The 12858-nt window shown below is 43.4% G+C and overlaps 2 protein-coding genes across 7 annotated transcripts in view; one reads left to right on the forward strand and one right to left on the reverse strand.

Moving 5' to 3' along the window:
* Nucleotides 1-12858, forward strand: part of RAVER2 (ribonucleoprotein, PTB binding 2) — a 34487-nt gene that overhangs the window by 6657 nt on the left and 14972 nt on the right. For all 6 annotated transcript variants that reach the window (XM_017740726.1, XM_017740751.1, XM_017740757.1 and 3 more), the window contains exons 2-3: nt 9043-9109; nt 10084-10553. In XM_017740726.1, the coding sequence (XP_017596215.1) occupies nt 9043-9109; nt 10084-10553 (537 nt within the window). The remainder of the gene's footprint in view (nt 1-9042; nt 9110-10083; nt 10554-12858) is intronic.
* Nucleotides 6506-12858, reverse strand: part of JAK1 (Janus kinase 1) — a 42830-nt gene continuing 36477 nt past the window's right edge. Inside the window, exon 24 of the mRNA XM_017740715.1 lies at nt 6506-6645. Within this exon, the coding sequence (XP_017596204.1) occupies nt 6521-6645 (125 nt within the window). The 3' untranslated portion in view covers nt 6506-6520. The remainder of the gene's footprint in view (nt 6646-12858) is intronic.

Here is a 12858-nt window from a genome sequence, read left to right on the forward strand (position 1 = left end):
AGTGAGCTGGGCGGGGGCTCGGTGTGGGTGAACGGGTAACGGGAGCGCCGCCGGCGAGGCGGCACCTGTGTGCGCACAGGTAGGGCACTGCAGCACAGCCGCTTTCGGTGCGAAATCGGAGCTAAAAAGCTTCCAGACTGGCTTTTCTTTTATTGTGAGGTGAGCCAGACGTAGCGAGGGAAAGCGGTTTTCCGCAGTCTGACGGTGGTTTAGGAAAATTCCGCTCAAATTGCTGCTCTTGGTAGGAGATGATCGCTGAACTCTTCAACCGAGTACTGTGAGTCAGATGCTGAGGTGATTTAGCTGCACAGTCACTTTACCAGCTCCAAACACACAACTTGATGCACAAGTATATTAAAAAAAAAAAAAAGTGACTGCGGCTTTTGTTCTGCTCTGCTCCTCGTCTGCCTCCCCCCTCTGTAAAGCACAGGTGGTTTTACTACCTGCGGGTAAGAGCAGCACGTGCAGACTCTCAGTTTCTGCATAACTCCGGCAGAAAAAGGGACTATTCATTTTGGAGAGGCTCTTTCAGCGCTCGCTGTAATCCGACCCGCAGCACCCAGCTGGCCGCCGCACTTCTGGCTGTTTTGTTCTCGCATACGCCGTGCCTCGCGGTGTGTCTGGCCCTGCCCTAGTGGGGTCGGGGATGGTTAAAAGTTTAGAGATGACAGCTTTGTTAAGGTGCTTTAGGCACCTCTATTTATAGGAGCCTGATGAGCTGATCAATAGCAAACTCACAGCTTGGTGAACGCTGCTAATCTTCGGCGTCTCTTCATGAAGTGACGGTGTTGACAGAGAGGGCTTTGCTGGTGTGTCGCCAGATGCTTGCTGTGGATGGCCAGGACAGGAGCACTCCCTGGCACTCCAGTTGTGTCCCTTGATCCCACTGCAGGTCCTCCATGAATTCCCAGGTGGGAATTCACCTGTATGGAGCCTGTCGAGTTTGGCGTTGCTTGCTCAGCCGGAGTGTGCTACAGGGAAATACCAACATTAAGGTCAAATTCGGCAGCCATGGAGTTTTCTGGAAGTTTGCCTTTTTGTTTTGATGGCTTAAAGGCAGCACTTAGATGCCTTTTTTTTATATGTCAGGTTCTAATGTTGCCCTGTATACCATGTACAGATCCTGAAATGCACAAGTTGTCATTTTAGTTTTTAACGTTGTTGAGCTACTGGTGTTGGTAATAAAGGCAGAAGAATTGTGCTATAGAAAGTTTCTGTCCTGGAGCAGTTTTGGAAAGAAGTGTGTTTGTGGTCAGGCATGTTAAATCTTACCTGTGTATTTGGCTGTTATATATTTCCAAAATTACTGTGGAATTTAACATTTCTTGTTGCTAGTTAACACCCGTGGCAAACACGGGTCTGTCTTCTGTTTTCTCCTTGAAGTAATGGGTGAGCCAAGTAAAATCAGATAAACTATTTCTGACCTGGCCAGTTTATTCTCTGTCAAGAGGGAGATGAACATCACTGAAATGCAGCCAAGTCTCCCAGAATAGGTTTTCATAAATGTAACTGTTCATCTCTGAGCGTTGGGGTGTTGGCTTTGCTGCCATTTGTTGTTAAGTGAAGAGTGAGGCCAAGATTTACCAAAATAGTTTTGAAGTGAAAAACGACTGTTCTGCTGATAGAGAGAGTTTGGTGGAGATACTCAGTTTTGTCAGAAAAATAAGAAAAAACCTTTTTTTTATTATGAAGTTATATAACGAATATAATTCCTCTGCCAGTTGTAGCTACATATTAACTTTATTACTGTACTTGTAATCTTCGATTACCTTTGGAGCCCCACCTGTGTTAAATTAAAAAAATAAATTACTCTTGAGGCCACAGAAGAAATGTCTCTTAGCCATGAGGTTTCTGAACCAGAAACAGGTTTGCAGTCTTAGAAACCAAACAGAGCTCAACCTACAAATAGAAACCTGCAGGGTCGATGTTTTTTCAGGCAATTCTCTCACTACAGCCATGGAGAAAGGGGTTTTTGTGGCAGATCTGTGGTAAACATCTTTACATCTTCACTGTTCTTGAAGGCAGAGTCTCCATTTGCTGCTCAGTTGGCAAGTTGATCAATGTTGAACTCTTCCAGAGTTGCCAGGTAATTCCCCAAATTCATCCTCATGGGATTCCTCCAACACAGTATCAAATGTGTGGTGTGATAATGACCTAGAAATGGCCATGGGCTATTGCTGACCTCTCCAAATCTTCAGATCTTTGACATCTGTAGCAGTGACTGTGTCTTAAAAAGCAGAATTCAGTGCTGAGAGTGGAGCAGGCTGTGTGGAGGGTCACAAGAGGCTTCCCTGTTTCTCCATGGAGCTTCTCCGGGATGCGTGCTCAGAGCAGTGATCCACTCTCCTCCTGCAGCCTTGCCAGATCACACTCCTCCAGTTCCAGTTCTTCTTGCAGGAGTGGGGAAGTGCTGTGTGCTCTTAGCAGAGCAGTCATTTTGTGGCTTCATTAGGGCAGGGCAGTGATATGGGATATTCTGCAGTAAGATTGTCCCCTTGGTGTCAGTCCTTTTGAAGAATATCAGATAGCGAGTCTGTTCTTGTTAGCATGAATGGCCTCTGATGTGGTGTTGTGGTAAGACTGATGTTTGGAGGAAGAATCTTTGCCAAGAGACTTAAAAGTGAGCGTGGTTGTAGTGATGCCTTTTATTGTAATCAGTGCTTGGCAATGGATCAGGGATCTCATGGCTGGAGGTCTCTTGCATTGCCTTGTTATGTGTGCATCTCCCTGAGCCACCAGCCCTGATCAATCATCCATTCCAGCACAAGGAACATGGTCCCATGGGATGCTGTAAGAGCAGAAATTGCAACCAGAAGGGCCTTGGAACTATCCTAAAACTGCTCCCAGTGCTCTGGAGGCAGGAGGACTGCTCTGAGCAGAGGGAGGGAAGGAAATAACACCTTCCTCTCTCCTTTTCTGATAAAGAGATGCCGGGAACTTCAGGATGAGCAGAATGGAAGTGAAGTTGTACCTCACTAAAAAGGAGTTTGTATTGGTTTTACCCCAGTCAGCAAATAAGCACCACACAGCCACTTTTTCATTTCTTCACTGCTCTGGTGCTGAGGAGAATCAGGGGAAAAGTAAAGCTTGGGAGTTAAGAATAGTTTAATTATTGAAGCAAAATAAAACATTTCTAAAATTAATATAAGACTAATAATACTAATATTAATTGTAATAAAAAGGAGCAAGAGAGGAATTAAACCCAAGAGGAACAAGTGATGCCCAGCAGAGTTGCTCAGCACCCACTGACTGATGCCAGCTGCTCCCAGTTTATATACTGACATTCTGTGGTGTGGAATATCCCTTTGGCTGTCCTGGCTCTGCTCCCTCCTGGCATTCCATGCACCTGTGCATGGGAAACTGGAGAGTCTTTGGCTCAGAGTAAGCTCTGCTTAGCAACAACTGAAACATCCTCCTGTTATGAACATTAGTCTCATCCTAAAGTCAAACCACAGCACTGAACCAGTAAGAACAAAATTAATTCTGTCCCATCCCAAACCAGGACATTGGTGTCAACTTCTGTTTCTTTTGGATTTTTTCTGTAATTACCCCAATGGATTACAATAATTGATTTTGGTTTCCCCCAATTTATTGTTTTTTCACTGTTAGTGGCTCCATATTTATGGCTGATGAACTTCCATAGGGGCAGTGGCTCATCACTGGGACACAAACAGCAGACTCTGATTTGGGATACCAGTTCCTATCCCATGGGGTTCCTGCTGGGAAGATTAGACCTTGGGTTATTTATCTTTTTTGCTCATCATTACTGAGATTTGTAGCCGAATCTCCAGTGTTCTGTGCCAAGATCAGCTGCCCAGCGAGGGCTGTTGGCTTTTTGCTTCCCCTCTGTACAGATAAGATAAGATGCTGTGGGAGATGCACTCGCTCCCAACCATTTTAGGGTTGATTATCCCTAAATGCCACCATGTTACAGTTCTACAGAACAAATCCGATGGAGGGGACGCTCTGCTTTAATGTAGGGCACGCAGCAAAGTAGGGCTGGTTAATTATTTTAACACCCCGTGGTTCTCCTGAGGCGTGCAGAATCCAGAGAACAGTGAAACACTGAGGTGTTGGTACAAAACTGGTACAGTGCACCTGGGATAGGGATTCATTTGCTGGTCTGGGACCTGGTGGACCCATTCAGTTCTTTTCACTGGTGTCTGTTCCTGATCAAAAGCCAAATCACTGCTTAGCATGGTGCTGCTCTGGTGGGGTTGTAGCATTTCTTTCCCTTTCTCCCTGGATTAGCCAGAGTTTTTCCTTGTTCCTTTTTGATGGAGAGCCTTTAATGAGGTGTGATGATTTGAGGGAGTGTTCTCTCCAATCTGTTGGATGCCAGACCTTTAAGTAGAAGGGCCTTTGTGTTTTCATTACTCCTCTGTCACACTGCCTGAACATGAAAGGCACATTGTGGAGAGGGAGCAGCTCTCGTGCCTTAAGATGTACATTTAACATTTTTCTTTATTACTTTTCTTTTGCTTTGAGCTCTTGCTCTCTTAAGTTACCTCTTTCTATGTCTTTTCCCTCTTTTATTTAGCTCTCACACTGCCCAGTATGCCCAGGATGATGGAATTAATTTCCAGTCCCATAGAGATCCTCTTACCAACACTCTCAAAAGTCTCTGGAAGATCAGAGGAAAAGGTTTTCCATTTCATTGAAAAACTCCTGTTTTCCTGTCATCACTTGTTCTTACATGACTTCCCTAAAGATCTTTGAGGGCTATGATCTTAAAAAAGTGAGAATCAGTTCTCAAACACAAAGGTTTGCCCCAAAAGCAGTTTATGGCCTGGAATGACAGGCTTGAATCCATTTCAGGTTTCCTAGTTTGGGCTGTGGAAATGAAGAGGGAATGTGCTGAGCAGGAGCCTTGGGACACACCTCAGTGCTCGCTGTTCCTGGGCAGGTCAGCATCTGCCACATCTCCCACTTGATCCTCCACCTTTGCTCCTCTGAGAACTTCCTTTATCCCAGCACTGAAAACCACTTGGAAATTGTGAAGGAAGAGGTGTGGTGAGCTCAGTCTTTGCCTGAAATGTTGCTTCTTAGGAGCACAGGGGGATTTATCCAGCAGTTGATGAAATTTTGAGGCCCTCCTATGTCTGTGGTCAGGAGATGGTTAAAATTGCACTTTGCATCAGTCCTTTTGGGTTTTCTCTTAACCCTCTTGTTGCTGCTGAGTGCTCCACTTGTTCTCTGACAGAGCCTCTGGGTTTTCCCCTTAGTTACATTCTATTACTTTAAACTGTGTCAATATTCTCTTGTTTACTACTTATTATTTATGTAATATGTGCAGTGAAATCCATGTGTCATGTCATGAACTCAAGTATTTAGCAGTCTAAAATTTGAATTAAATGAACACCACATTATATCATTTGTAGATGTGAAGCTTTTTTTCTGAGTTCTCTTTTTCCTGCCCTGCCTGCACAACTGGAAACAAAGCCTTTTTCAGCTGTGAGATGATTTAAAACGTCTTGGTTAGCCAAGTAACTACTTTAAACTTAATTGATTCCCATTTCCAGAATATGCATGTGAAGTTCAGGCCTTCAGCTGCTCAGTGAGAGCCAAGTTATAGACCAGGCTTGGAGAGTGTTTATATTGGAAACTTCCCTAAAACTCACTGCAGAAATCTGGCTGGGCACCCTTAGAATTGTTAAATATTTTGTTGCCAGAATAGCACAATTACTGCATCTAATATGAAGTCTTGTTTTACATCTAGAGAGAGAAAAGTGCTTGGGTTTGGTGTGCTGTAGGCTCTATGTACATTATTGTATATATTTTATGTATTGTTCCAGGTGAGCACTGAGAATTTCTTGGATATTTTTTCCCTTGCACTGAGATCCTGGGTAGGAAAAGCTGCATTTATTAGAAATAAACCACTGAGCTTTACTAATTTGATAAACAGGGCAGATGTCCCTGTGAATGGCTCCCTTTCTCATTTATGTTTCAAACAATGCAGGTATTAAACACAAAGATTCTTTCTAAGGAATTCTTTCTGACTCGGAGGTGCAAGTCTCAAACCGGTAATAAGTGCTGAAAACTCAGGTTGCCTGTTTTTCTACCCAGGACAAGACAGGACAGGGCAAGAACTGAGGTATTTCAAGACCGCATTTACAGTAGTAAACAATCCAATTTTTAAAGGAAAAAGAATGATTTCTCTTAAACTCCCTTTATTACATTTGATGTTGCTTTTTCTGCTGATTTCCATGTATGACTGATTATTTCTTAGTTACAATTTTAATTTTTATTGATGATAAGATTATCTGCTTTTAAGGGTTGAAGGGGCTGTAGAGTAGCTAAGGATTGTTGGTTATATTTTTGTTCCAAGATAAAAAAATCCTGGAATGATTTGGGTTGGAAGGGACCAGAAAGCTTAAGAACTGCTGAACATTTTTGTTGTCAAAACACAATTTGTCCAGTGTGGGCCTTCAGCGTGTTGGTAGATGTTGCTGTTGTTTAGACTTAGTAGGATGCAGTTAAATGAGGATTACTGTGGTAGTTGTCAGCCAGGTTTTGTAGTTTAGCAGATTAATTCCTTTATTAAAGGGGAAAAAAGCCCTTTAGGAGGAGCAGTTTTGTCACCGGAATGTTGGATGCGGATATCGGAGCATGGACAAGGGGGTGGCACCTGGGCTGGCCGCCGCTGCTCAGGTGTGGTGCCACACTGAGTTTACTACTCCTGCTTTGCTACACCTCAGAGTTAAGGGCAGTGCTCGGGGTTTGCTCCCTGCCTGCCGGGCTGGGGGTGCAGGAGCTCCGTGGAGCAGAGCCGGGAGAACGCCGGGACTGGGAACGAGCGGCGGCTGTTTGTTTCTGCCGTTCTCAGGGAAACATCCCTCTGCTTACATTCCTTGCAAGTTAAGAGGGTCGCAGCAGAGGATATACCTGACTTGGCTGACCCCCTTCTTCTCCCAGAGTAAACATTCCCTCCTGGCCCGATCCTGGGGAACTGCTTGGACCACAGGGATCAGTGCTGAGTCGTTCCCGTTGCTGTTGCTGACACTTCTGCCCTGAGCTGTGGGGAGTAGGAACTGGAAACAGCATCACAATGGGAGCACTGTTCCCCCTTTTATACCAGACCTGAGTGCTGGGAGATGTTGGAGATGAAGTTTAGAGAAGTGCCTGAGTTAAAGCTGGCTTAGCAAGCAGAGAAATCTCAGTGTTAACACGCAGACATTTCCAGCTGTTTAATTGAAGGAGTACACATTTTCCTAGAGTTGGCAGGGTGTGTTTTATCTTTGTAAATCCTCACAAATGGTGTTTATGTGAGAAATGCTTTCACTGAAACACTGCACAGCCCCAGTTCCACAGGTGAAGGTCTCAGCCCTGCCAAGAGCCCAGGAGAGCACAAGAACCAGAACCTTCCTGGCAGAGCCCTTTGCACAAACCTGGCAGTGTTTGCAACCACCTGTGGAAGCTGGTGTTAAAATCTTTACCAGAATTTCTGTGCTTAAATTAAGCTTTCATTTTAAATCTCCCTTATGTGTTCATCATATTTTACATCATTATCCCCCAAAGAGTTGTTTACTAGGGGCTGTTTTTCCTCTCAAAGTTTCAGGCTGTTACTGGGAAATCATGTGGAATCACCTGATACACAGATGACTTTCAAAAGAGGCTTCAGAGCTGTTTGAAAAAATATTTCCTGCTACCTAATCATCATATAAAACTTTCAGTGTTGCTCTTGTAAAATAATACAGGAAATCAAAAGGGCAGATAGGTCCCTCTTTTTCAGAGTATTATTTCAGACTATTTCAGAGTATAATTTCTTTGGAGTCGTCAGTGATACAGTACAAGTGAAATGCCAAAACTGTGCAGAAAGTGTCTTCTCAGTCTCTCATGTCTGAGAATGAAACGTCTAATTCTTGTTTGAGAGGTGTCCACACTCAAATCCCCTTCCTGGCTTGAATTTTGGGCGTATCTTGCATTTCAGAAACCCCATCCTTATCACACCTTATTAGAGGACGTGTGGGAGCTGGAGAAATGCTGCCATATTTTATTGATGCACTATTTGACAGCTGTTAAATAGTGAAACCAGAGATTGGTGCTCTCTTGACTAAAAGGTGTGCACCTGATACCACTCACAGAGAACCCAATTAACCTTTAGGCTCCATATATTGAATTACCAAACCGGCAACTCCACTCAGCTGCTGGAAATTGGCTGCAATTAAACTTTCAGACAAAGCTGGTTGATTATTTTGTTTGCTGAAATCACTTTGCACTCTTGTGTATGGGATTTATTCAGCTAAAATAATATAAATATCCAAGTTACTGCTCCTGGTTTCTCCTTGGGGTGATGAATGTTCATCTCCTTTCTCAGCACATAAAACAATAATTTGTGGTTTTTTTGGGGCATGTGCACCTTGGTTTTCTGGGAATAGCTGTAGCAAACTCCTCTAAGACTTGCTCTTACCCACCCCTCCTCTCTTCCCATTAATTAGTAGGAGCAAATAACACTCTTGGGATTGATTCTCTGTTGAGCATCTGTGCAGTAATTGAGAGAGGATACTTTCCAGGGGGTACTCTGGCCACAGTTATCTGCTGGGTGAAAGAATATCCATTATTAAGAGTGAAAATCTATTAAAGTGAACTTGAGCAGGAAACTGAAGCAACTGTTGGGTTTTGGGGCAGCATTGCTGCCCTCAGTAAGTTTGGTGATGTGACGCTGCCAGCATTCCTTGTCCATGTGGTATTTTAGCTCTGCCAGTTGTACTTCAGAGAAATGGAGAGGGTTTTGCTATTTAATGAGCTGTGATGTTGGCTTTATCAAAAGACAGTTACAGGATGCCCTTTTGTGTTTATGTGACCTCAGAGAATGAAAAGTACATTAATCAAATTCAGTAAGCCAGTTTTTTATGTGAGAGAAAAGCATTGCTGCAGCAGTATAACGAACTCCTTTCAAAACAAATATTTGATAGTGTTTCTATGGTGAAATTTTCTGTTTGTTGGGGAAGTTTTTGGTTTTGTTTGAAAAGAGGATGAATTTATACACTTGCTTGGTTTGGTGACTTTTTTATGTGATGTTACTTTACTTTTCACTTGCAGGAAATCCACGACTTGTTTAAAGATTATGAAATCAAATATTGTTACGTGGACAGGAATAAAAGAACAGGTGAGAACTTAAAAACTTCCATATATTTCAATTCTGTAAGGAACATCATGTGCTGTGTGTGAAGTCATGGACTGTCACAGCTTGTCTGGTGTCCCTCAGTGCCTTTTCGGTCACCTTCTGCTGAAGCCAGTGGGAGTTGGAAACTTTCTGGTGTTGACCAGAAGTTTTTTGGTCCCTTCTGCTCTCTCTCAGGACTATTCCTTAGTGAGTGTCCCTCTGGGACAAAGCAGACCTCAGCTGGCTGAATCCCTTTGGAAAACTGGTCCTGAGGCGTCTCTTGGGACAAACCACACGTGCCTGAGAGGAAATCCTACCCAGTTCAGATGCATTTGCAGTTTGCTCACATCAGGAAACACTTCTGCCCTGTGAGGGCCACCCAGCACTGTTGCAGGTTGTCCAGAGAAGTTGTGGAATCTCCATTGCTTGGGATACTAGGGAAGCCATCTGGGTGACCCTGCTTGAGGAACAGGTCGGACAAGAGGCCCTCAGGAGGTCCCTGCCACCCTCACTCAGTCTGGGACTGTGTGATTGTGTGAAAACCCAGAAAAGAAAGACTTTCTGTTGACCCCAAAGTGAGAACTTGTGGATGTTGTCATCAAAGAGATTCGGTAGAATCCATAACGTGTTGACTTCAGTGGACTATTTAATTTAGTAAATAATTAAATATTTAGTTTAAATATTTAATAAGTTTAAATAAATATTAATTTAGTTCCCCATATATAAAATTTGGTTGGGTTACAAGGAGTAAAGTTGTGTGCATCACAACACAGTCACTTTTTGAGTTAATTGCTCATGGTGTTCAGTTGATAATCCCAGATTCTAGACATTATATATATTATATATACAATAGATATCTTCATCTGTTTTATCTTTGGGGTAAACCTGCAGCTCTCACCTGTGGTTTCAGGGGGAGGGAGAGGTGTGGCTGCAGGTAAGCCAGGGTAGGTGATGTCCCCACTGCTGGTCTCTTGCAGCTTTTGTCACCCTGTTAAACGGGGAGCAGGCCCAGAGCGCCATCCGGAAGTTCCACCAGTATTCCCTCCGTGGGAAGGAGATCTCCGTGCAGCTCCAGCCAACGGATGCTCTGCTGTGCATCACCAACCTGCCCCTTTCCCTCAGGATAGAGGAGTTTGAGGAACTGGTGCGTGCCTATGGCAACGTGGAGAGGTGTTTCCTGGTCTACAGCGAGCTCACCGGCCATTCCAAGGGCTATGGATTCGTGGAATACATGAAGAAGGACTCTGCTGCCAAGGCCAGGCTGGAACTCCTGGGCAAGCAGCTGGAGGAGAGCACTCTGTTTGCACAGTGGATGGATGTGAACCAGCTGACCACAAACCTTATTCACTCCAAGTGCCTTTGTGTGGATAAATTACAAAAAGACTGCGCTGATTCGAAAGAACTGATCCAGGCTTTCTCCCTGAAGTACAAACCTGTCTTCTGCCAGGTAGGTTGGATTTCTGTCTTATGGAAAACCAAGGTTGGGATTGCAGTATTGGCTCACTTCACTCTTGCTGTCTTCCACTTCTGTTTTTCCTATAATCACTCAGCTGTGCATCTGCTCAGTGATGTGAGTAGTGATGCTTAACTGCTCTGGGCGTGCAGTGCTTGGTCCGTGGTGTCTGGGAATTCTGCAGGATACCACTCCAGTGAAATGCCAGCAAAATGTTTGTAAGACATCCCCTTATGTCATTTACTGGAAATAATTGTATTTTTGAGAGCTTTTAAAGGAAGTATTGCTGATGGCTCATTGCTTGGTAAAGAAAGGCAGAGTTTATGAATACCACAAGTGCAACAGTTCAGGGCATGTAAAATACCTCATATAACTCATATATTAATATTTAACATGTTTTTTCCCTAATAGAGGAAGATGCAGGCTTGGGTTCTTGGGTGTTGCCAGGGATAGAAGTGACACACCTTTTGGAAAGCTTGGAAGTACAGAAGAGGTAGATCCTTGCCTTTGTGGTGCGAAGGTTTCCTTCTCATCCTCGTGGCCTGTGAGCTAAGAGACCACAAATAAATGCTGTGGCACAGACAGGTCACCATAAACAGGCAGTAGAAGGAAAGCTTTCCTTGTAGTCACACAGATTTCAGTTGCAGGGTTGTTTTTGTGTTGGTTTTTTTTTCCCTTAAGTCTCTTGGAAGGCTGCTCAGGGATCAGCCCCAGGGATAAGCACCCGGAGATTCCCAGCATGTGGAGCAGAAGGTCCATCAGGCTGTGCAGCCTGACCACCTGCAGGCCTTCTCATCCTCCCTAGTGCTGTTTTCCAGCCCCAGGAATTTCTAGTTGGCCAGAGTAAATCCTTAGACATCCTTGATCCAAATATATCAGGAGATTAATAGATTGGAATGAACTCTTCCCAGAAAATGCCCATTCCTGGCTATTTTGAACTCGTGCCTGGGAATGTGTCTGGCTTCAGCCTCACCTCACTCATGCCTAAATTAAGGAGATCTTGCTCCCCATTATTTTCTTCCTGTAAGACGGTATTAAATGCTGTAATCGAGTCTCCTGCTCAATCTTTGTTTAATTAGCTAAACAGATTGATCCTTTTAAGTCTTTTCCTTCAGGGCTTTTTTCCCAGATGTCAGATAATCTGGGGGCTCTTATCAGCTCCCCCAACAATTTTTCAACGTCCTTTAAAAACTCCGAGCTTCAAAGAATAACATACTTCTTGGAGAAGGATGGGTTTCACTAACAGGGGTCTGCTGTGCAGTTAGAGGCACTTAAAAATTGACTTTTACCTTTTAAAATAATAATAAAACTTAGGTCACACTTGGTGTGGGTGAGGAGAGTGTCTGCATTAGGTCAGTAAATATTCCTGTTCCTATAAAATACGGGAGGGTGGAGGTAGGAAAACAAATAGTTCAGATTTGAGAGGTGAGAAAGGGAAGAAAATGGATGAATTCTCATCACAACAGTGCTAATTAATTATGGGTTTATGAGTGAGATGACCTGAAAATTGAGGACAAAGAAAGGAGGAGGAAGACTCAAGAAAAGGTGTAAAAAGCGAAGAGGAGGGATGTGATGGGGTGGGTAGAGACAAAAACTGGGAGAGGTCAGGGTAACAGAAACCTCAGTGTGGAGGGAATTTCAATAGAGAATGACTGGGAGAAATGTTTTGTGTCTGGAAAATTTCAGTGTAGCTCTTGTGGTGCTTCTATGGCTTAGTTCTGCTTGGAGCTCCTGCAGTATTTAATCCAGTAAATACAATCTTTGCCCAAAATTCTTACCTGAACTCATGAAATGAACTCTGGGTTATTTCATCTTGTTCCAAAATTACCATTTTTTAGAAAGTCAATTTGATTTCTCCTCTACTGACAACAGAAATGTTCTGTCAGGAGGAGCTGAAGCCAGATACTTACCCATGGATATTAGGAAAAACGTGTTTTGTCCTTTATTTCAACAAAATGGACCAGAAAACCTCATTCTTTTCTTCTGTCACTTGAAATTGTCCCTAGAAGGACTCCAGCCTAATTTGGATAGGGATAAAGAGCTTTTTTTCAGTACCTGTTTACTTGGGAAGTTTAAAAATTCCTAAATCCTTTGCCAAGAGTATTGGTAGCTGCACTTGAACACGTTAAGGGAGATTTTAATTGTGTTTCAGTTTAGCTGAAACTAAAATACAGATGTTCCATAGCTTCAAACCCTTCTTTTTACAAGTCCCTCAGGTCTTTACCAGTGCACCTAAACTGGTATCAGAATAAAAAATAAATATAAAATATAGACATATACACATCTATGTGTGTATTTA

This window comes from Corvus brachyrhynchos, unplaced genomic scaffold, assembly GCF_000691975.1.
Source record: "Corvus brachyrhynchos isolate BGI_N302 unplaced genomic scaffold, ASM69197v1 scaffold280, whole genome shotgun sequence".
NCBI classification, from domain to species: Eukaryota; Metazoa; Chordata; class Aves; order Passeriformes; family Corvidae; genus Corvus; species Corvus brachyrhynchos.